The sequence below is a fragment of the Balaenoptera acutorostrata genome, chromosome 3, assembly GCF_949987535.1.
Source record: "Balaenoptera acutorostrata chromosome 3, mBalAcu1.1, whole genome shotgun sequence".
Taxonomy (NCBI): domain Eukaryota; kingdom Metazoa; phylum Chordata; class Mammalia; order Artiodactyla; family Balaenopteridae; genus Balaenoptera; species Balaenoptera acutorostrata.
The window spans coordinates 24,228,053-24,250,599 of NC_080066.1; the positions used below are offsets into that span (position 1 = coordinate 24,228,053).

At 38.5% G+C, this 22,547-nt stretch overlaps 1 protein-coding gene across 1 annotated transcript in view; it reads right to left on the reverse strand.

The window, feature by feature from the left end:
• TAF3 (TATA-box binding protein associated factor 3) overlaps positions 1 to 22,547 on the reverse strand; it is a 152,575-nt gene that overhangs the window by 10,460 nt on the left and 119,568 nt on the right. Inside the window, exon 4 of the mRNA XM_007167423.2 lies at positions 16,409 to 16,491. Within this exon, the coding sequence (XP_007167485.1) occupies positions 16,409 to 16,491 (83 nt within the window). The remainder of the gene's footprint in view (positions 1 to 16,408; positions 16,492 to 22,547) is intronic.

Here is a 22,547-nt window from a genome sequence, read left to right on the forward strand (position 1 = left end):
GCGGGTAATAGGCGGTTACACAGAGTTATCTAGCAGATTTGAAAAGATCCAAACAGACCTTATGGAAATGGAAAGTACAGTAACTGAAATTTAAAACTCACTGGATGGGAGAACTAAACTGAATAGAACAGAAGAAATTATGTAGAATGTAGCCTGGAGAGGCAAAGAAAATACAATAAAAAGGTCTAATTAGTACTGTTTAATCTAAATTCTAGAAAGAGAATGAAACAGAGGTAAAATGTTAACAAAGAATATCTGACTTTTACAGAACTGATGAAAGATACTAATCCACAGACGTAAGAAGCCCAACAAATCCCAGGCAAGATAAATAAAAAGAAATCTATACATACACACATCAGAGTGAAAAGATAAAATATCACAGGCAAGGAAAAAAGTCTAAAAAGAGCCCAAAGGAAAAAAGGACAATTACTTTCAAAGAAAAAACAGGTGACAGCTGACTTCTCAACAGCAATGCTAAAATCTAGAAGACAGTGGAGTAACATCTTCAATATGCTAAAGGCAAATAAATTTTGTCTTCAAAAACACCTTTCAAGAATAGGATGAAATAAAGACATTTTCTGGCAAGCAAAATCTGAGAATTTGCCACCAGTGGACCCTTACTAAAAGAAATTCTAAAGTAGCAATTCCCAAATTTTTTGGTCCTAGGATCCCTTTACAATCTTAAAATTAGTGAGAAACATAAAGAACTTTTGTTTATGTGCATTATATCTGCCAATACGTACCATATTAAAAATTGAAACTGAGAAATTTAAAAATAATTAGAGAGTTCGTTTAAAGATAACAATAACAAACCCATTACACGTTAACAGGTAGCATTTTTTTAATGAAAAGCAAGGGGCAGTTTCCTACAAGTTAGTTGCAATGTGCAATCTAAAACCATATCAATAAGCTTTTCATATTCTGTTATATTAAAGTCCATTGACCTGTCTGGCACTTTGAATAGATATTTTACCAATGCATGATTTTATAACATCATGCACTGGTGATCTGGAATATTGGTTCACTGAATTATGCAGATCTTTCAAATATTTATACATTATATAATATTTTAAAAAATCATATTTGTTGGTGTTGCCATCCATCTCATCAAAAATTTCTTAAATTGTTGAGGAGCTGTCAATTTGTAATGATATGTCTTCCAAAATTCTAACTTTCACATAAAAGCTTTAATTTTATTATCTATAACAAATGCTCTCAGGTATTTTCTTTGAAATAACAGTCTTGGGCCTTCTCAAAAAAAATACAACATCCGGGATTCCCTGGTGGCGCAGTGGTTGAGAATCTGCCTGCCAGTGTAGGGAACACGGGTTCGAGCCCTGGTTTGGGAAGATCCCACATGCCGCGGAGCTCCGTGGCCCGTGAGCCACAACTACTGAGCACGCGCGTCTGGAGCCTGTGCTCCACAACAAGAGAGGCTGCGATAGTGAGAGGCTCGCGCACCGCGATGAAGAGTGGCCCCCGCTTGCCGCAACTACAGAAAGCCCTCGCACAGAAACGAAGACCCAACACAGCCAAAAATAAATAAAAACAAACAAAAAAAACCACAAAAAACAACATCCATGGCTGCTTTGTATCCTAATTGTGTGCATATCTGTCTTTATCACTCACATTAAGTGGTATATTCCTCAGGAGTAAGGTATGTACTATCTTATTTGTCTTTGAATTATCTGCAGTATTAAACACAGTGTCTTGATACATGTTCATCAACTTTAATATGTTTAATGCCTAATATTACAGGGAGAATGCTCCTATAGAATAATTATTTTACTTTTGAGTATTTTTTGCCTGTTTAAAATATTTAAAAATAGGTCAGTTTCCTCTATTCTTTCCTTCCTGCCTACCTTCCTTCCACACTACTTAATGAGTCCCAAGACCACTGAGATTTCTATGTGCCAACATGGATTCTAATTCCTCATCTTTCTATTCATTCTTAGACCAAGAATGATCACGACACCAATGCAAGGTACAAACACATCATGAAGGTTTCATTCTTTTATCTGAAATGCTTTTAAATTGTTTTAAGCTATACCAAACCCGTAATGAATATGATTTGCCTTGCCTGACTCTGTCTCAATCTCCTTTCATCTCTTTCTATTTTTCTTAGATTTCTCCCTTTCCTACAAGGCCTGTGAATGGTGCCCATGAGAATGGTTTAGCAATAGCAGTGCAGCCAATGGATGTAAACAGACTGTTGATCAATTTATGGGGCAGTACCTGAAATCTCAGAAATACCTACTTGTACAAATTTTATTTTTCAATTCAGAGAAATGGTCTTTTAATGAAAATAACTCATAATAAAGATAATCCTTCCAAAATGCCAAATATTCCTCCAGTTCAATTAAATTTCCCCTTTAAATTTGGTATGTGTTGAATATATATATATATTTATATTTCCCATTCAAATTTTCTGAGTAGCAAAAGGAAAAAAAATAAAAGTGGGTACTCAGTGTTGATGAGACAAAACACGTCCTAATTTTCTGCTTCCAAGAGATTAGACTGGTATTATATAGGTTCTAAAGTGACTTGTCTTTCCCAACTCTTTTGAATTTCACCAGAAAATTCACAGAGTTTGAAAGTTATTTTTGATTCTAGCTGCTCAGTTACTTTTGTGGTAACTGGAGGCACAGTTTTGAGAACAATTCTTTTATTATCTCTTTAATTTACAGAACATTACAGAAAAAATACATAAACAGTATCACATGATATAATTTCTCATCACTTGTGAGATAAACTATCATTACTCAACCTAACATGATCACTGTAAAAATAATTTTGGATTCCTATTGGCCTCCACCGCCGATCTTTATTGTTTCCTACTTCTAAACAGCACTTTCTCTGTACTTCTTCCCTTTAGTGGCACTTTCCCTCCTCTTTAACTGCATAGTAAGCTCTCCTCCAGAGCTCTCTGTTGAATAAGCAATGTCTTCAGAGTAACCAACACCGCCCACAGCTAGGTCCCACAATGGCTCCACGCTGCTAACATTACATCTTTTGGAGGATTTGATCAGAGGGCTCTAGCTGCTATAAACACTGGTGTTATTCATAAAAACATGCAGAAGGAGGAGTTTTGGCAGGATTTCTTTACCTGTTTCCCCAGCACAAAACAGTGAAATAAATAGAGTGGGTCATGCGCTGCCTGGCCTGTAATGCAAACTCAACAGCTTGACAAGTCAACAAAGGGCCTGTCCTCACCTCTCCAGCCACACAGAGGCTCGGAGGTTAGAGGCAAACACCATTTGGATACGTCTACATGGGGAGTTTAATGATCCTCATTAGTCAGCGATTGTGTGCAAACACTGTGAAGCTGGCCATCAAAGTTATCAAAGTCCGTATGACTGGCTACTGAACTGCACAAAGTTCAAAAGTTCCCTCACATGGCTCACTTACTTGCCTCAAAAGCCAACAGCCATTTTTAAATGGTGACAAAACGATGCCATAGGTAAAGACTACTGTAATAAGCACCTCCATGAATGTTATATAAACTTCTCAACAGGGAAGTTCTTTGATGTCTGGGAGAAAACCCACTTTGATTAAAAAATATATACATACACACACACACACACACACACACACACACACACACACACACATATTCAAGCCACAACTTGATTTTCTTCTTCAGATTTAGAACTTTGATCAATCTCAGAAATACCATGCACCTTTTGAGATACACATGAAACAGATTCCCATGTTGCATCGTAAACTAAGATTTCACTATATATTACTATAAAACCAGATCATTGTGTCTGTGGTTATCTAAAACATCACAGTTTTGCTCTCTTACTTTTCTTGTAAAAGTCCCAGAAATACTAAGCCCAAGCGTGGCAGGCAGCCCCCTCCCACCCTGGTGGAGTGTTCTCGCAGCCTGGGTGGGCTCTGACTTGGACAGCTAACAGGATATCGTGAAAACAACTGTGTGTGACATCCGAGGTAGGTCATAAGAGACACTGCAGCTTCTGCCTTGCTCTCTTTTGGATCAGTTGCTCTGCGGAAGCCAGAGGCTAAGTCATGAGGACACTGAAGCTGCCTTAGGACGAGGCCCATGTGACCAGTAACTGAGGCCTCCTGCCAACAGCCTGTGTGAGCCCGCAGTGCATTCTCCATCCCTGGTGAGGCCTTCCAGTGACTGACGCCCTGGGCAACAGCTTGACGGAGACTGCAGTCAGAACCACCCGAATTCCTGACCCACGGGAAACTAGGGAGTAACACGTTTATTGCTTTAGCTGCTAACTAAGTTTTGGGGTCATTTGTTATATGTGGGAATAGAAAATTAATATACCAAGTATTTAATTTATCGCATTTAGGTACATAAACGAATATTCAGAATTCAGGAGAAATTATATTTTAGAGCATCGGTACTTAAAATGCCAAAGTGTAACACAGTCATTTCCATATTTCACATGTGATCAAAAGGAACAAATAACAAAAGACAATTATGAGAATCAGTGCTATGTTGATTCTTCAAATCAATCATTATCCTTATTCTTCTTGATCCTCACAGCTCGACTTTTAGCATTCATATAATTAGCACATAACTGTAAATGGATTTAATTCCTCAAGCTCATGGCTTGCCTCTTGAATATTTACATCATCTTATCTTGTCATAGCCCAAGTACATACCAAGTAGCAAACATTTTGTCTTTTAATTCAGGCATGACCTATTTGAAAAATGAAACAGATTGCATGAAGTAATTAGAGGAAAATATAGCCACTGTAGAATCTTCATTTCCAAAGAAGATACCCAAATGATTAGACTTCTATTGTCAAATGTTCAAAATCTGTAAAATACCCTAAAAAGGGCATGAATACTTAGATAAATAATAAATAATGCATATTTCCTCATATTTGCAAACAGATATACAAAAGGATAATTTAAAAAAAGAAATAAAGATGGTAACCTATAGGTCGAGGAGGATAAAGGTAGAGGGAAAGGGCGGAAAGCAAGACATCTCTGAACATATTACATAGTTTCAACTTTGGGGGCAAGTAAATGTCTTACATATTCAGAAAATTAAATTTATAAAATTGCCTACAAGTCAAAAATAAACGGAAAGGAATGAACCTCAATGCGTATCTTGTTGGTGACACAACCACACACACAGAATTATTTCAGGTGACTTCAGGAGGTCAGCACTTTGGACCCTCCTCAGATTCTGCTCCACCCAAGTCTTTTCTGATCCTTCCTTGCTGGAAGCAATCACCTTGAACTTCTGTATCATTTGAGATGTATCTCTTATAGACTTTAACACTTTCCACCTCTATTATGATTGTTTACATCTACATTCCTGAGAGAAGAACCAACATCTGATTCAAATTTACCATTTGCACAAGTGTATCTCCTTCGACACAGTTTTACTATGTATATAATCAAAATTAGTATTTTTCAAATGCAAAACAATTTGTAAAAAATGTAAAACCATGAGGGTGTTGTCTAGGGCACTGTCAGGGTTCTTTTCAAAAACCAAATTCCCTGGAGTCAGAACTTCTAAAAGATTTTGTGATTTTAGAAAAGCTTCTGCTTCTCTCCAGCAAAGAAAGGGTACATTTAGTAAGAAAAAGCAAAACCAAATGACACTGAACATTCAACATTGATGAAACTTCACTTTTAATACTCTCTGAGCCTGGAGTCTACAGAGGAGGATGAGATGCTTTTACATGAACATATGCTAAAGTTGCAAGTTAACCATAAAAGATAAACCTTCACTCATTCATTCATTCATTTTAGGATTAAATAACATCCCAGTTATTTGAAAACATTAAAAGCAGTAAGATGATATTCAGTGAACCTGAAAAATGAACAGGATTGTGATTAAGATTTGTATCTCACTGTAGTGTTATAATATTCAGTTATTACTGAAGTCATGCTTGGAAAACCCAACACTACTTTAAAATATATTAAAATTTGATAATAGCTGCTGTGTCTTCACCAAAAATCACCATACTTTACATGAATTTTTATCTTCCTCAGTAAATAGCATGGAAAAAATATCATATATATATATTTATAGCATGTGATATATATAGAGATGTATACACACACATATATGTTTTTTTCACCTTTGTGGACTAAAGAAGCAGAAGTAATTGATTAAAATCCTAAGTACATGCGGCATAGAGAGCCAAAGACGGGCAATCAGTGAGTGTGCTCTGGGAGAAAAGCTACTCCCAGATTTAAAAAAAAGCAGATTCAAATTGAGGGGTGTCATTTTTCATCTATCCAGAGTATATGAGAGGTGCATCTGTTACTAGATAGATAATGCAAGTCTTTAAAAAAATCCACATTTCCCTTTTACATAGACTACAGAATGACTGACTTTACATTATTTAATAAAACACATTTGGAAACTTAGTCACTCCACCTGTAGGATCTTCCAATTCCTTTAAGCAACTTATTTTCAGCATCCTCTTATTATTCAAAGGACCTCTAAAGCTAGGCAGAATACCAGGAGTCAGAGTTTAGGAAGGAAAAGCAATCTCTGACAGAAGATTTCAAGACCAAACGTAGCCTTCCCATTGTACTCCAGGGCTAAGAGTAAGCTTCCTCTATCCCCTTCAGCCCTCTTACTTAAGGAGTTTTTACTTGATAAAACCAACTCCTAATGTTACAGCCATTCTGGAAAAGTAACTCAATTAAACTTTATTTTGATACCACTTCAAATCTATGAAAGCTTGTTCAAACAGAGTGAAAATCAGTGCTATGGTTCAACAGATGAGAGGCTGTTTCAGTCCGTGAATCCATCTCAACAAATATTTATCGCCCGTCTACTACTGTCTCCTACCCTTGGGTGGCTGGGTTCAAGGTGAATGGGGCACACCCTCAATTTCCAAGAAACGGCTGGGGGGGAAGACAGTCACATAAGGGTAGTAGATCGATAAAGCATACGAAGTGGAATAATTTGGATGAAAACAGTGTATTCTGGGCACTTGGCAGAAGGATGGCTAGCCTGGGGTAGGGGTGGGAAGGTAGGCTGTGATCACTTTCCCTAATGAAAAGTGACAGTTTTAAAAGATGAATACGAGTGACTCCGATGAAGAGGCAAGGGGGTGGAGGCATTTGAGGCAGATGGGACAACCTGAGAAAAGGAATAAAGATGCAAAGCATCCTGTTCTGCATGGGAAACCGCAAGCAGTTTGGAAGCGCCACAACATATAAAGCATAAGCGTTCTAGACAGACTGCTCTGGAGGGACTAAGTATGGAGAACAGTTCTGAGAGGCAGCAGGAAAGGAGAAGAGGGTAAGGAATTGACAAATATTGTCGGTCAGGCGGGGAGGGGCTGGGGACTGGTTGGTTGTCGGGTGGGTGAGGGGTTGGGAGTAAGGGAGGGAGGCATCCCCCTGCCTTGGGTTTCTGTGATGCTGGAGCTTTTACAGTTAGAGGGTAGAGCTTAGAGCTCAGATGGGTGTAGGGTGATCAGTGCTGGGTACTTGATTTGAAAAGTGGAAAACTGAAAAATCTGTTATTCTCTCAAGGAGGCAAAATAGCTCCGAGGGTAGCTAAGGGCATTTGTGTTTCCGAGCCGAAGGCATCTTTGCTTGGAGGGTGGGGGGCAGTTCCAGAGGCCTGTGAATAGGCATCAACATCTTTCCTCCTCTGGTGCTGATGACTACTTGTGTCTAGACAAGGAGGAAAGACCCAAATTTGAAGATGGTGACTGGGAGGTACAAGAGTTCAGGTGACATTCAAAGGAGACCTCACAGGAAAGGGTCTTTCTCTTTCCTTAAGTTTTGTTCAAAACAACACTTTTGGAGCTGGGGGACATTCACGTCTTAATTTTCAGATGTCCCGTCTGGTGATATGACATAAATAAAATCTCTCAATTCTCCCAGTCAGAGTGTGTTTGTCTAATTTCAAGTTACTCTAGAAACTAAGACAGCTTGAAAATGGAGGCTCTGATCTCATCATCAACAAATAAAAAGCATAAGGAGTACAAGGTTGGGGAAATAATGGTGTATTCAATTTGGAAAGGCCATGTTTGAGATGCCTCTGGTCTTTCCAGACTTTCTAGCAGGTAACTGGGCAGACTAGTCTGCATTTTGGGGAGAAATCTGAGCTGGAAGTAAAGATTTGGGAATCATCATCACCTAATTTTGAAAAGTGAAAAAGAAACTTTAGGGAGAAAGAACAGAGTAGTAGGCCAAGGGCAAGAAGAGAAAGAAAAAGTGATCAAAGAAAGATAGAAGCAATGATGGAGAAAGAGAATCAGATGCACGTAGTACCAAGAAAAACAAGGACTAGAGAGTCTCATACAGGGCGTGGTGGGAACAACGGTATCTGAAAAGCAGGAAGGATGAAGTCACAGGCCTGCAGCACCGCCCGGGGACGCATTTAATCATCTTAGTGAGAAGCTTCAGAAAAGTTTCCAGGGCAGAAACCAGAGCGTAGGGAGTTTAGGAATAAAACTGGAAAAAAAAAATGGGAAGAAAGTACATACAAGGAATATGCTTTGAGAAGCGAGAATGAGAAGAGGAAGTTACATGGCCTTTCCCTCATCTAGAGGGGGAGGCTGGTGAAGGTGGGAAGGTTTAGGATGGTAGAACCCAAGGCTGAAGGGAAGATACCAGAGGAAGGAGAGAAAGATACAGAGGAGAAGAGATAACGAAGGGAAAGAACTTCAGGGGTGAGGGGGGGAGGGCGGGGTCAGGAAAGGCGGAGATGGAGAAGGAGCTGGTCCTGAAGATCAGGAGGGATGCTGGGCTCCTTGCTGGACCCTGGAGGACAAGCCGTGAGGACAGATGCAGTTCTGGAACCCAGAAGAGTAAATCCAAACGGGGTGACGCGTCTAGTCAGTCCCCACGGTGACGTGTCCCTCAACCCAACCCATGTGTTGAGACTACGGCAGCCACATTTTTAAAAGGCTGCAATATTCTAAATGAGCGGTTCCCAACCTTTTTGGCACCAGGGACTGGTTTCGTGGAACACAATTTTTCCACAGACCGGGGGCTGGGGGGCAGGTGGGGGCGTTGGTTCAAGCGATGGGGGGCGGCAGATGGAGCGTCACTCGCTCGCCTGCCGCTCACCTCCTGCTGTGCGGCCCATTTCCTAACAGGCCATGGCCTGGTACCGGTCCGCGGCCTGGGGATTGGGGACCCCTGTTCTAAATCACAGAGGCTGGGCAGTGACACAAATTTCCATCTCACGAGCTACGAAGGCTGGAGTGGGAACAGGAAGGAAGAAGCATCACACAACGCCTCTAAAGTCTCTATGTAAGTATTTTAATGTCATAGCCCCTAAAAAAACAGGGAACAACAGAATGCAAAGAATTTAAATTTTCTATGTTGCTGTCAGTAATAGTAAGAGTGTTCTCATCAGTAGGTATACATTCTCTTTAAACACTAGAAGTGTGAGTAGTTTGATCTTTAGGGGAAATTATAGTCAGATAGTATCCAAAAGGTTACCATGATATAGCTAAATTACCTCTGCCTGTCACAGGTTGAAGAACATTTAAATTCTGGAAGTCCGCATCAGCTTTGTCTAGATAACAAATCTTAAGTACCTTCCTATATTCACTCAATTAGTGATCTTGGGCCTTGATAACACTGCAGGGAGAAACTTTCCAACTATCATTCAAATCATATCTAAAAAGGTGGTCATAAATATTTTAAAACCTAAGTGAACTAATAAGACCTAGACCCATTAAGGATAAGATCTTTTACAACAAATTAAATGAAACAATTTATTGAAGTCTGGACTCAAGATAAGCTAGATTTACTAGCTGACCTTTTATTCATTTAAAGAACAAAATTAGCTCTAATTGCATTAGAATGGAATCCAGTAAATTTTCCCCAGTCTTGTAATGTGGCATCCGTGTAAGGACTGCTGTAATTGTTTACAAGTAAGATGGAAATGCTTTGATTATAATCTTTCCAGTTGTTTTACTGGGTAGTAAAAACATTTCCCAAAACCTAAAGCCAGTTTTTCTGACAGCATACTATTTTCTTCTCTTGAATACACTGCATCTTTGGTGTTAATCAACAAACTATCATGTGCCAGAGGAAGAAATTAAACTTGGGGATTCCATCATAACTTTAGCTCAGTAAAAATGAGGGAGTGATATACGGAGGTTAAGATATCCTAGTCTGGAAAAATCAGAAAAGGGCTGAAGACCCGAGTAAGAAAAATTTTAACCACCTGCTTCCTCTTGGAATTATAACTGAGATATATGGGTTTGGGTCTGCTGAATTTATAAGTATAAAAGGTAGCAAGAATAATGTATACCACCCACAATTTGTGTTCTCATTGTTCAGCTGCTAGGAAGTTTCATTTGTAATGTTACCATCTTTCACTAGCGTTAAAAATAAGTCATTTGCCATAAATTTTAAATACAGTCACTCAAGAGTTTTATTCTTATTTATTTTTTTTGGGGGGGGGGGGTGGGTCACTGTTCGTGTTAGTTAGCTTCTAATATAGGCAAAATAACCTATGAAATGTTTCAGTATCAGTGGAAAGTTAACCAGGGCAAAACAAAGAAAACTATCAATACTTTTCAATCTCTCTCTCTCTCTCTCTTTTTTTTTTTTTTAAATCAAAGCAGACAGTTTCATCAGAAGGGAAACAAATTAAAAATAGAAGAACAAAAGACCTTCCAAATCTGACAGGATGATGGTCTGAAATGTTCTTAAACTTTATTTCTAAAGGATCTTTTTTTTTTAACCAATAAGCTTCCTTGCTCTGCCTCCTCAGTATACTTTTATAAAAATATGAATCTGATTGCCATTCCCTAAATAAAATAAAAACATATCAATTGTTTTTGCCTGCCCCTCATCCCTTATTCTGGTAGGAGAGTCCTTCTTTCCTTCTGGAACCTAACATTTCCCCTTCTAACAGGGCTCTCCCCCTCCCACTGGGGCTGGATGGGAACCCACAGCAGATGCTGTGAAAGGGGGAGCGGGCAGTTCAGCCTGTGAGCACTAAGAACCACACCAGCCAAGAGCAACTTGCACCATCTTTGCCACCACACAGAGGTTAGACGGAGAAAAAGAAAGTGAACAGAGTCTTAATGACAGTTTTTGAACCCTTGTTACCACTTTGCCTAAAGCCAGTTTCTTTGAGCTAGTTTGATTAGGGTTTCTCCTACTTGCAACCAACAGTCCTGACTAATACATAGAGAAAGTGAGTGTTTCAACTAGGGAAAGGAAGACTCCTTACAGAGGCACCTTCACTGAGTGTGTGTCTATGTTACATCCTTGGATCAGGGGTTGGTGTAAGAAACAGTCAAATAAAAAAAAGGTGTTCTTGCCATCTGGTTCCTTATGGAAATAAAATTTCAAATTTAGTGTCTTCAAAAACTTTGTCTCTCCTGAGAAACCAGGAGGTACCTTCCTTTTTAAAACTGCATTTCACTCTGTACTTATTGCTAGGAAGCCATAATCATATTTGATGTGCAGTCATTTGCTTCTTTTTCCTCTCCTTGGCCTTGGTTTCCTAGTATTTTCTAGTATCTTTATGTTCTCTCTTTAAGTCACCCTTAAATTTTAGACTGGAAAAAAATCTACATATGAATAAATGACATTTTAAGTGTAGGACAAAATGTAGAAAGTGAGATAAAAATCATTGCTATTATTTTTCTAAAGAACTTGTCACTAAAACACCACTATACACGTTTCACCTATTATATGTCTTTCAGTGAAATCTGGCTACATAAAAATATAAAACACTTACTTTCTTTAAAAATATTTTAAATGGTTATTTTTGTAATTGCCCATGGTTATCCTCTATTGCTGGCTGTCCTATCAAAAATAGTTAATCAGAAAAGTTTGGACCACAAAAAAGACAACAAGGCTTCCCTGGTGGCGCAGTGGTTGAGAATCGGCCTGCCAAAGCAGGGGACACGGGTTCCATCCCTGGTCTGGGAAGATCCCACACACCGTGGAGCAACTAAGCCCGTGCACCACAACTACTGAGCCTGAGCTCTAGAGCCCACGAGCCACAACTACTGAGCCCGCGCACCTAGAGCCCGCGCTCTGCAACAAGAAAAGCCACCACTCCGCAACTACAGAAAGCCTGTGCGCAACAACGAAGACCCAACACGGCCAAAAATAAATAAATAAAATAAATTGAAGAAAAAAAAAAAAAAGACAACAAATATCTGTACATATTTTACATTTTTAAAGGTTGAACATTATTTTTCAAGATTAATGAGCAAAGTTTTAGCTCTCATTTTTACAGCATATATAAATAATTTAGAAATTACAAGTGTTAAGAAGCCTCCTCCCAGCCATAAACTAAACTCTATAAAGTGCAATAAAAAAACTGAATTACTTACATGAAAAAAAAAAGCGTCCAATTTTCAGCACCTCTGCTAAGAGAGGTCTGATTAATGAAAGAATTTCCTGAATTATAAGAAATACATAATACCGTGAGTATTATAATACTCATAGCTGTGGTGATAAAATGTTAGCAGAAAGAAAACTGTAATTTCCAGCAGTAAAGTGGTCATTGAAAAATATCTCAGCGTAATTTGCATATTTTGGGAAAAGGATTAAACTTGTGAAAGAGAATACTTATTGTGACCTCTCAGCCAAAAGAAAATTTAGGATTATTAATGATAATGATATTGTTTTCATGAAAGGTATCATAAATGATTCTGTGTCACTTGATCAAATACAGTATCTAACTGGAACAATAACTGAGCCTTACTGGATTTTTGGTGGGGCCCAATTCATTACCCCCTCCCTGGTGAGCTCATTGAATACGGGCAGCAATGTCCTGAGAGCAGGACCAGCTCCCAACTTCTCCAGTACAGTAACCCTACCGACCAGACCAAAGCTCCCTGGTGGGAGAGCCACTCTGCCCTCGGGAGAGCCAAGGAACAGACGGAGAAAAGGACAGAGCTGCCTCCCCAGTACCAGGGAGATGACAGCATTCAAGATACATTTGAGAAATGTGAGGGGGAAAGAACGCTTAACCCCCTAAGCACCACCATTATTCACCCCCAAATCTTTACAAACCTTGACCTTTTTTCTTAATACTTTACCAATACCTAAAGTTATCTTTTTTAATGAGAAGCTCCTTTAACAGAATTTTGAGCTTTATAAATATAACCACACATTTAATGTTCTGCCATGTCTTTCCCAACAATCCTATCTAAACAGTCCCACCCCTAAGGTACTCCCTTCCTCACGTTACTCTGCTCTATTTATATCCTTCATAGAAATGAATAAATGAACGAATGCCGAAAGTTAGCCCAATTTCCCGACACTTGCTCAAAATAAAGGGATGGTAAGACTGGGATAACAAATGACATGGCGACTGTGCTGCATCACACGCACTGTACTCTCTGTCACCAAGTCCAGCGGGACCTTCAAAATCCTGAGCAATATGGCTCCAGGTGCTGCTCCTGGGCAAGCTGAAACCCACCTGCTTTCTCGGCATCAAGGCAAAACTTGACTGTTGGGCCAGACTCAGTTACTTAATGATTTATTTGAATGTGTTGTTTCTCCCCATTCATATCACCCCCACGAACTATGGATGTTGAGATTGTAACTTCAGGGTTAGTATTTTAGTTTCATCTTCAATACAGACTAACAGGAACTCTGGGTCCCCATTACTGAGAGACCTATTAAAGGAATTTGAGGTCCTTGTAAAGTCACCCTGAATTTTAACACTATCAGAAGGAGGTACTGGACTGACCACAGACCCTTTAGAATCCAGTTTCCAGGCACGTTAAATTAAGGGGAAAACAAGGGCCCTCTGTCTGGCTTCAAAGGACAATAATAGAGAATAGAGGAAATAATCTAACCTCGAAGTACCTTCCTGGATCACGGGTCAAAGGCATAATTTCTTTATAAGATTTAGAAACTAAATATTGTCTTAAAGATCTTCCAAAGAGAGTGTATAATTTGAACCCTGTAAAGCTTTTTCTTTTTCCTGTAGTTTCAAAAGACTCTATTCTCTGCCTGTTCTTTAGCAGTAAACAACCCCTCCTCCTAGACTATTCAAACTCCCCCATTTGAATGCTAGTCTGCTCATTAATTCCACTTCAAAAGAGCATCATTACACCCCCTGGCTGTATACAAACTAAGTAAAGGCACATTTATATGTATCTACCATCTCTTTTCCATTATTACTGCCAAGGAATAAGTCATGTATCCTTATGCTATGACAATAAAAGATTACTTTTAATTTCATATAATTTTCATGTTCATAAAATGTTATCCTTCTTTTAATTTTTTTTCAACCATTCTTGGCTTGTGAGTCGTAAAAAACAGAGAGTGGGATGGACTGGCCATGGCCATAGTTTGCTGACCCCTGATTTAGATTTAAAACAAAAAAACAGAAAACAAATAAGTTAAAAAAAAACCCTTACTCATTAACTTATATTTTATATAAAATCCTATTGCTATGTGACTTGGGCCTCTTCTTCTCTCTCTTTTTAAGTTTAAAATGTAATATATTTCACTTAAGTTATTCCTTTGTTCATTATAAGTATTTCCTTGTGTCTGACTTTGGTCAAGTGATTAATTATTCATATGATATGGGAGTTATTTACCTAAATGTCAGAAAGTTTACAGGTTACATAAAGTTATACTTTCAAGGACAATTTATCTAGAATGTCTGGGTACTATAATTTCCGTAATACTGAACATTTTGTTCCAGAGTCATAGGATCTATTTCTCACATCTTCCAATATCTTAGGTATATGAGTGATTTATCGAGAGGAAAAGAAATTACTCAACAGAATAACTGAAAGACGCTTAAGGGTAGATGAGATGAATATTATTATCAGCGCCTTTTTACAAACCTTATTTTTCTAAAGGAATAAGCAAGCCAAACTTCTGTGTGAAAGGAAAGATGAAGTAATGGTGAGTTATGAGAAAAATGGAATAAATATGAACGGGTAGGAGAAAAGTAGTTGTCCAATGATAAATAAGAACATCTTCCCTTTAGAGTAGTGAACCCAAGTACAGGATTTCCAAGGAGATGGTAGGTACAGTTATTTTGGTTGGGTCTCTTTGTTAACTAGCCCTCTGTCCTCTGATGGTTGAGGGAGAAGGATGTTACTAAAATTTTTGTAGGTAAGATAGAGGGCACCAGCACCAATATTTGGTTTAAAAAGAGCTCAATCTACAGTATTTTTGTTACGTTTTCTAAGCTTGTCAGCAATACTACCACCTACTGTCTAGGTCTCTACTGGCACAACCAAAACGAGTAACGTGGAAATTACACAGATAATTTAGGTAAGAAAAGCACAAACTATTCGGATTTTCTTCTTTCAGAAGAATATACACTCTCCTAGAAGGCCACGTTTGCCCTACACCACCATTCATGAGAATGATGCTGGGATTTTTCGTTGTATTACACTTAGAACTAACAGAAGCAGTGGCTGCATAAAATACACGCTACACACAAACTTTAAGATGGAACGAACCATGAGAATGCAAAGCAAATTTCCTGTTGTCTACTCTACCTACTAAATAAATAAGTTCATGGCTACTACTTTCATTTTTATGGCTAAAAATTGAATGAAAGTTAAATGCCTTGTAAGCCTATTTTCTACATAATATTTGTTTGCAAGGTAAACTAATCCATTTTCAGGCTTACTGGTAAAAAATAAGGTTGTAAACTTGTACTTTGAGCTTGTAAAATTCATTTAAACGATGTATAATATGATTTTTAGAAGAATGATTTTCAACATGATTTACAAAAAAAAAAATCAATGCTTCATTATCCTATTAGGATCATACAATAGCACTGTAGACCTTAATTCATACCCTCAAAATGAATAAAAGAAACATAGCCAACTAATTTACTTTGAAGCAGGGTGGGTGGATGTGATGATTCCGTGAAAATTAAGAAAATAAACAGCAAACATGGGGTTTACATTTCCAGTTCTCTCTTTAAAAAAAAAAAAAAAGAGCAGACAATTCAGACTTCAGTTGTTACTACTATATACTGTTTCACCAAGCCTTTGGCAGTATCCTTGTTTTATATGCACAGAATAAAACCATGTGCCATCTGAGCAAGAAGAGAATCTTCATTCTTTGTCCTGGTGACAGAGAACACACACTTGAAAAGGTTTAACATTACATCCACCTGTGTGTAACATGGTAGTCAGTCCATTCAATACATAGTTTCTTATTTTTCAGATAACCAGAGCCTTACAAACTATGCAGAAACAATGTCCTGTGCTAGTCTTTATAAAAGAGAAAAAGTGCCAGAAAAAAAACCCCCAAAAATCAAAGGATCCTATATGTTGAATAAAGCAATAAGCATTAACTCTGAGGAAGAAACCAATAAAAATTTGAAAATGAAGACTTCTCAAAATACAGCTTGACCCTACTACATATTCACACTGGGAAAAGGTCTATAGAATCAAATCCACTAGGAAGGAGCAGTGAAGGTTAAGTTCCATCTATTGCACCCTAACTGGAAATGTCTGTACTTACATTTTGTCTTGGCCAGCTCCAACTCTGAGAGTCAATCTGGGGATCACGGGGCTTGGGGCTGGGACCACCGGCTCCACTTTTATCTGTTGAAGATATTACGTTAGAGTCAAATACATTTTTTTCAACAAAAGTACCTCCTCCCTTTTCTCCTACTTCCTCATCTCCACAAACTTGATAAGCCTTTAAGTTTCAAATGTGTCTAAAATGCTAGATGTAAATATAAACTGGGCTATTTTGTTTTCGCTCCCCAACTGAAGGCTACCAGGCAACATGGGAAATTCCACAAACTTTAAACACTTTAGTAAATATGGGAGTTATTTCTGCATTTTCTTAGTTTTGACTAATTTCTTGGATTTTATTGTTAGAATTTTTAAACAGAAACTGTTACCTGGGTCATTCAGTGGAACGTTTAAGTAACTGCCAGACTTAACAAAAACAGAAAAAAATGCAGTGATAGCTTCACTACAAGATAAAATGCATCTATTTATGGGTCTTGAAAAACATTAAACTCATCTTATGTTTACAATGTTATTAAAGAAAACCGACATACGAAGTGTAACTACAACACTGAACTCTTCCATTTTTTGGCTAGTAGAAAAATGATCTAAAATACTGTACGAGACAAAGCATATTTAGAAAGGATTTATGGTGAAGGCAATAACTGCTGAATAAGTTGAAGATCTCACAAATATCTGAGCTAATAATCAGAAAGGGAATACACAAATTAAGTATGGTGTTAAAGGGATTCTCCACAATTTCTGGCTTGAAGATCCTATATAGAACAATTGACATTTTGAATGAACAAAATGAAAAAGAGATGTGCAGTTCAAATTATTATCTACATCAGAGTATTCCGGCATTTTTGGTGGGACGGTTCCTTGGTGGTCCCAGGCACGGCCAGATGTTTAACATCCCTGGCTCGGGTACAACTACATGCCAGTAGGACACTGCTAGTCACTGTGACAACTAGTGCAAACCACTGACTTATATATTTCAAGCTCAAGAGTTAAATCATAACAGAACAGTGCAGTGGTTCTAAAGGGGAAGGAATTTATAACGTAGTGCTCAGTATAGTATATCATACAATCAATATATTGCACATTGATCAAATCTATCATTTTTTTCATGTTTTTACCTGTCCCCTTCTTGAGTTGTTTTTTTTTTTTAATCCCGTCACATCAAGCTCTATGACTTCGATCATTCTCTTGAACAGTGCATGGTACGCAGGAGGTACTCAACCAATGTCTGTTGAATGAACCACTTATCTTGCAAGCACCCTCAACTCCCTTGCCTCTTGGTCATTTCACCATTCATCCAGGACCAATCTAAAATCATTCTCTAGGGCACTGAGTAATTCCAAAGAAAATATTTAAAACTGTACAAACTTCTGCCATCAAAACTCCAATTTCATCTGTGCCTTTAATACTATCTGCTTATTTGGATTCCCAGTTAAACTAGTTAAGAGCAGAGACCATGCCTGTTCTGTTTGTTGCTATTTCCCAGATCCTATCGTAGGGTCTGACACATAAGTGCTTAAGATATATTTTAAAAATTAATCGGGGGCTTCCCTGGTGGCGCAGTGGTTTAGAATCTGCCTGCTAATGCAGGAAACACGGGTTCGAGCCCTTGTCTGGGAAGATCCCACATGCCGTGGAGCAACTGGGCCCGTGAGCCACAACTACTGAGCCTGCGCGTCTGGAGCCTGTGCTCCGCAACAAGAGAGGCCACAATAGTGAGAGGCCCGCGCACCGCGATGAGGAGTGGCCCCCACTTGCCACAACTGGAGAAAGCCCTAGCACAGAAACGAAGACCCAACATAGCAATCAATCAATCAATCAATCACTAAAGAAATCTTAAAAATTAATCGGAAGTGATTATTTACAGCTTTTAAGACCCATCCCATGATTTCCTTCCTCTTTTGCCCTTCAAACCCCACAGGAAAAAATACTGAGGCCACTAAGCAGAATTCCTTCAATTCCCTACAAACTTCTCTGCACTCACAATTACACTAGAGTCCATCTCCTCCAGTCTTCGAAAGACTTCCTCCTTATTTGTAGCATCTTCAGCTTCTCAGTTCCACTCATTATTTTCATCTAGCTTTCAAATGCGCTCAACTCTATCCTTTAAAAAACTTACCTCCCCTTCAACCTCTCGCTGACAACCTCTCACACTTTCTAGTCTTCACTTCATCGTCTGCATTTCTCCATTTCTCCTTCATTCCTCACCCAACTCCACTCTACTTTCTGGCCCAACCACACCACTAAACCACTCCTTCTAGACAATCTTTCCAAATGCCCCGTCTGTTTCTTCACTGAGGTCTTCATCACACTCCTTCCCTGTCCCTAGCAAAGTCCTCTCCTCTCATCTTTTTTTTTGAACACAGGGTTCCATATCTAAACAAATCTGAAAATCAGTGGTCTAGCCTATTTTGTAAACTACTAAGACTTCTATATTTTTCTCACCATTCTGTTATCTGTGGGAAAATAAACAAATATATACAAAACAAACATTTATAAAACACTTAATGTTTGCCAGGCATTGTGTTTGGTTATTTTCCAGATGTTCTCATTTAGGTTCTTTAACAAACCGGTTGGGGTATGGTTTCCATTTTACAGAGAAACTGATCATACATGAAGCAACCATTTTTCCTTTCTTTCCTGTTTCTTTTTCCTTTTCTGTTTTAAGGTCACAAAAATAGCAAAACTAGGACTGAATACAATTTTTTTTATTCAGAGAATAAAAAATTATATAAAGTTCCTGTATTTCTTCAATTCTAAAAGATTTTAGGGTCACACACTCCTAATTGACCTGAGTATTGGGAGTAATATTCCATGTTCCTTCAACCCACAATACTATTATTGAAGCACTTAAATAACACTTTCTTAAGCTTTATTAAAAAATAAAGCTGTTTGCCCTACCTTTCAAAAAATCTTCTTCACTATTATTATGCTTCACATTGTATTTTGGTCCACTGCTATTACCACACTACACAATAACTATAACTTACCTGTATAGCACTTCACAATGTGTGTCCCATATACATAATCCAATTTGATCTTCACAACTCTATAAGGTAGGTGTGGAAGCTATTATTACTCACATGTACTAAGGGCTCAGAAAGATTAAGTGGTTTGGCCAGTTACAAAGTTAGTAAGTAAATGACTGAAATCCAGTTCTCCTGGCACCAAATTCATCCTCTGTTCTACCATACTATTCGTGACTCTTTGCCAGACATTTCTGAGTCCTTTTTTCTGGTAATGCTGATGTCTCGCATGGAGCTATTTAGTTTCTTTGTCAATGTCTTTTATGATGAATGACATATACTTGTGAGATGTCTAGGGTACACTGTAAAATATATTTTTTTCTCTATGTTATTTACACCATGTAACAGGTGTAAACTGGACTGTCCCAGGCAAACCAGGACATATTGCAACCCTACCTAAAAATAGTTAAATACTTAATAGTTAAATTTAATAGTTAAATTTCATTCTTAAAGAAGTTAAAGCAGATTTAACTTAAAGATAAAATTCAAGCAAGCACGGAAAAAGACTAATAAGGATGCTAACAATGTAGATACAGAAAGGACAGTTTCTAAATAAAAATTTCTCACCAGACTTTTGTTTGTTAACTTTATCTGAGTGCCCACCCAAATAAAAACACAGGGATGTTTCCTACAATCACGAAATAATTTCTCATGTGTCCATCCCAGCAATCAACAAACTAGATGACAATGACTTCAATTACTTACCGCCATCTTTTAATGGCATGAAACGAAAATCTGGGGGAAACACGAGCTTGTAAGGGTTAAAATAAAAGAACAGTACTTTAGAGCGATGCTGAGAATTGGGGCACGCAGAACAGCATTTACAGTGGATTACTAAGCTTCCCAATTCACCAAAGAGGCAAAGTCCAGTAATATAAGACTCCTTTGTAGCTAACTAAAAATACATTGTCAGTGGATTTGTCCAGTTTTATGTATAAGCAATACTTCTTTCACCTGAACTAATACTAGTAGTCATATAAGCCCCTTATTGCCATGTGCTGCATTTTTTTTGCTAATCTTCAAGGATTTAGCTTCTTTGCCACATACCTCAGGGCACCAACTGATAAAGCTCTAACTCTCCATTTTTCCGGGACACCAGCAGTGCGGCCTTGCAAAAAATGAAAATCGCTCAAGAGATTTAAAGGGGAAATTTATTTTTAAAATCCTGACTTGAAGCAAAGAGGTGGATTTTTAAAAAGCTTATCTATAAGGAATCAGTTTAAATTTAAATTCTATCTTGGAACTCTTTCATGCATTCCAGCTTTAAAGTTTATCTTCTGACAGGGACTTTCTGCAAAGGTAATGGGCAGCTTTGTCAATATAATCTGGCCAAGTTTTACTTTCTATTTTTTTAAATGTTAAACTTCTTTCATTAAAAAAACAAAAACAAAAACAAAAACCTATGTATGTGTGCTAGGTAGGGTGGCAGCAAGTTCAGCCAGCACTAGTTCAGATGTCTATCTATGCTAATATGTCAGAAAAACACCCAGAAATACTACTGGTGAAAAGCTGAATTTAAAAACCGAATATTTTAGATGCTGAACTATGACAAATGGTAACCATCCTGTTGTCTTTCTTAACGATGAAGGTCTGTACATTATTTCCATTCAGAAACATAGTCTAACACTGATAGACTGTTTAAAATATTCAACAGACAGAAGATCTACGGTTGTGGTGAAGTAAAACAAGTGGGATCCCGCGAGGACAATGAAACAGGACTCGGGCTTTCAGTAAGTGTTCAGTTCATTCCTCTGAAGCCTTGGGGATGGACTTCAGGAAACTTCGATAAATTCAAACATACTCACTTAAACATTAAGTTACTGGCTTCCCCTTGGAACAAATAGTTGTAAGAAACAGGAGGGAATATTTCCCCCTTCTTCCTGGGGTTATTTTATTTACTGAAAACCCTTCATTTCACTAGTTAATCATGAAAGCTGATGAGAAAAGGCTGGAAACGAGTCAACAGTACTTTACATAGAAAGGAAAGACGATGGAGACCTTCTGTCAAAGGCACAAACCGGGAAGACCACTTCCCATTCTCTAAAAAACAAACTGTTTAAGTTCAATAAAAGATTACTTCGGGGCAGATGCTAAGGGATTTGGGGATAGACTGGAGACACACGAGACATTTTAATTGCTCTGATGACTGAAATCATTCAAGCTTTGAGGACCGCCACTGCCTGTCCTTTAAAATATGGCAGCTGAACGGGAGCTCACTATGGGCTGATCAGGGACTAAAGTTTTCTAAAAATCACGATGGCCCTTTACTCTAGACTGTGAGCCATTCTCATCCCCCTCACCAGCTTCCATCGTGGGCCTGAGAAGCCCACGGGCTTCAAGCAGACAGGCCTGGGTCATGTCATAGCTTGTCCACAAGTCACCGTACCTCCCTGCGCAGTTTTCTCAACTGAGGAACAGGAGCGACGGTCTCCCCGCCTCAGAGCTGTCGGCCAGGCCTGGCAAGGACCAAGCGTACTCACTCATTAAATACCAAGTGTGTGCTGATGTCATTTACCATCTGGGTTAGTTCACTCAATCGCCAATGTTAGCTCAAATAAAACAACTCATCAGCCAACAGGAGAAAAACGGGGGTGGGGTGGGGCGCTCCATTATAGAAGTATGAGCTTTCCATTATAAACAGATCCCAATTATCTCTGGGTTGATTATCAGCATTATTGGTTATTGTAAAGAAACTGGATTGTCCGAGTCCATGTATCTTAAATGACACAAACTAGTCTTCACTCAGTGTTTCCTATGAGAAGGCAGAAGAGAAAGCCTTTTAAGCCAAAATATTCTTAGAGCACGTATAAAACTATTGTTTTTTTTTTTTTTTAATGATTTTTTTTTTAATTTTATTTATTTATTTATTTATTTATTTATTTATTTATTTATTTATTTATTTATTTTTGGCTGTGCTGGGTCTTCGGTTCGTGCGAGGGCTTTCTCTAGTTGCGGCAAGTGGGGGCCACTCTTCATCGCGGTGCGGGGACCGCTCTTCATCGCGGTGCGCGGGCCTTTCACTATCGCGGCCCCTCCCGTTGCGGGGCACAGGCTCCAGACGCGCAGGCTCAGCAGCTGTGGCTCACGGGCCCAGCC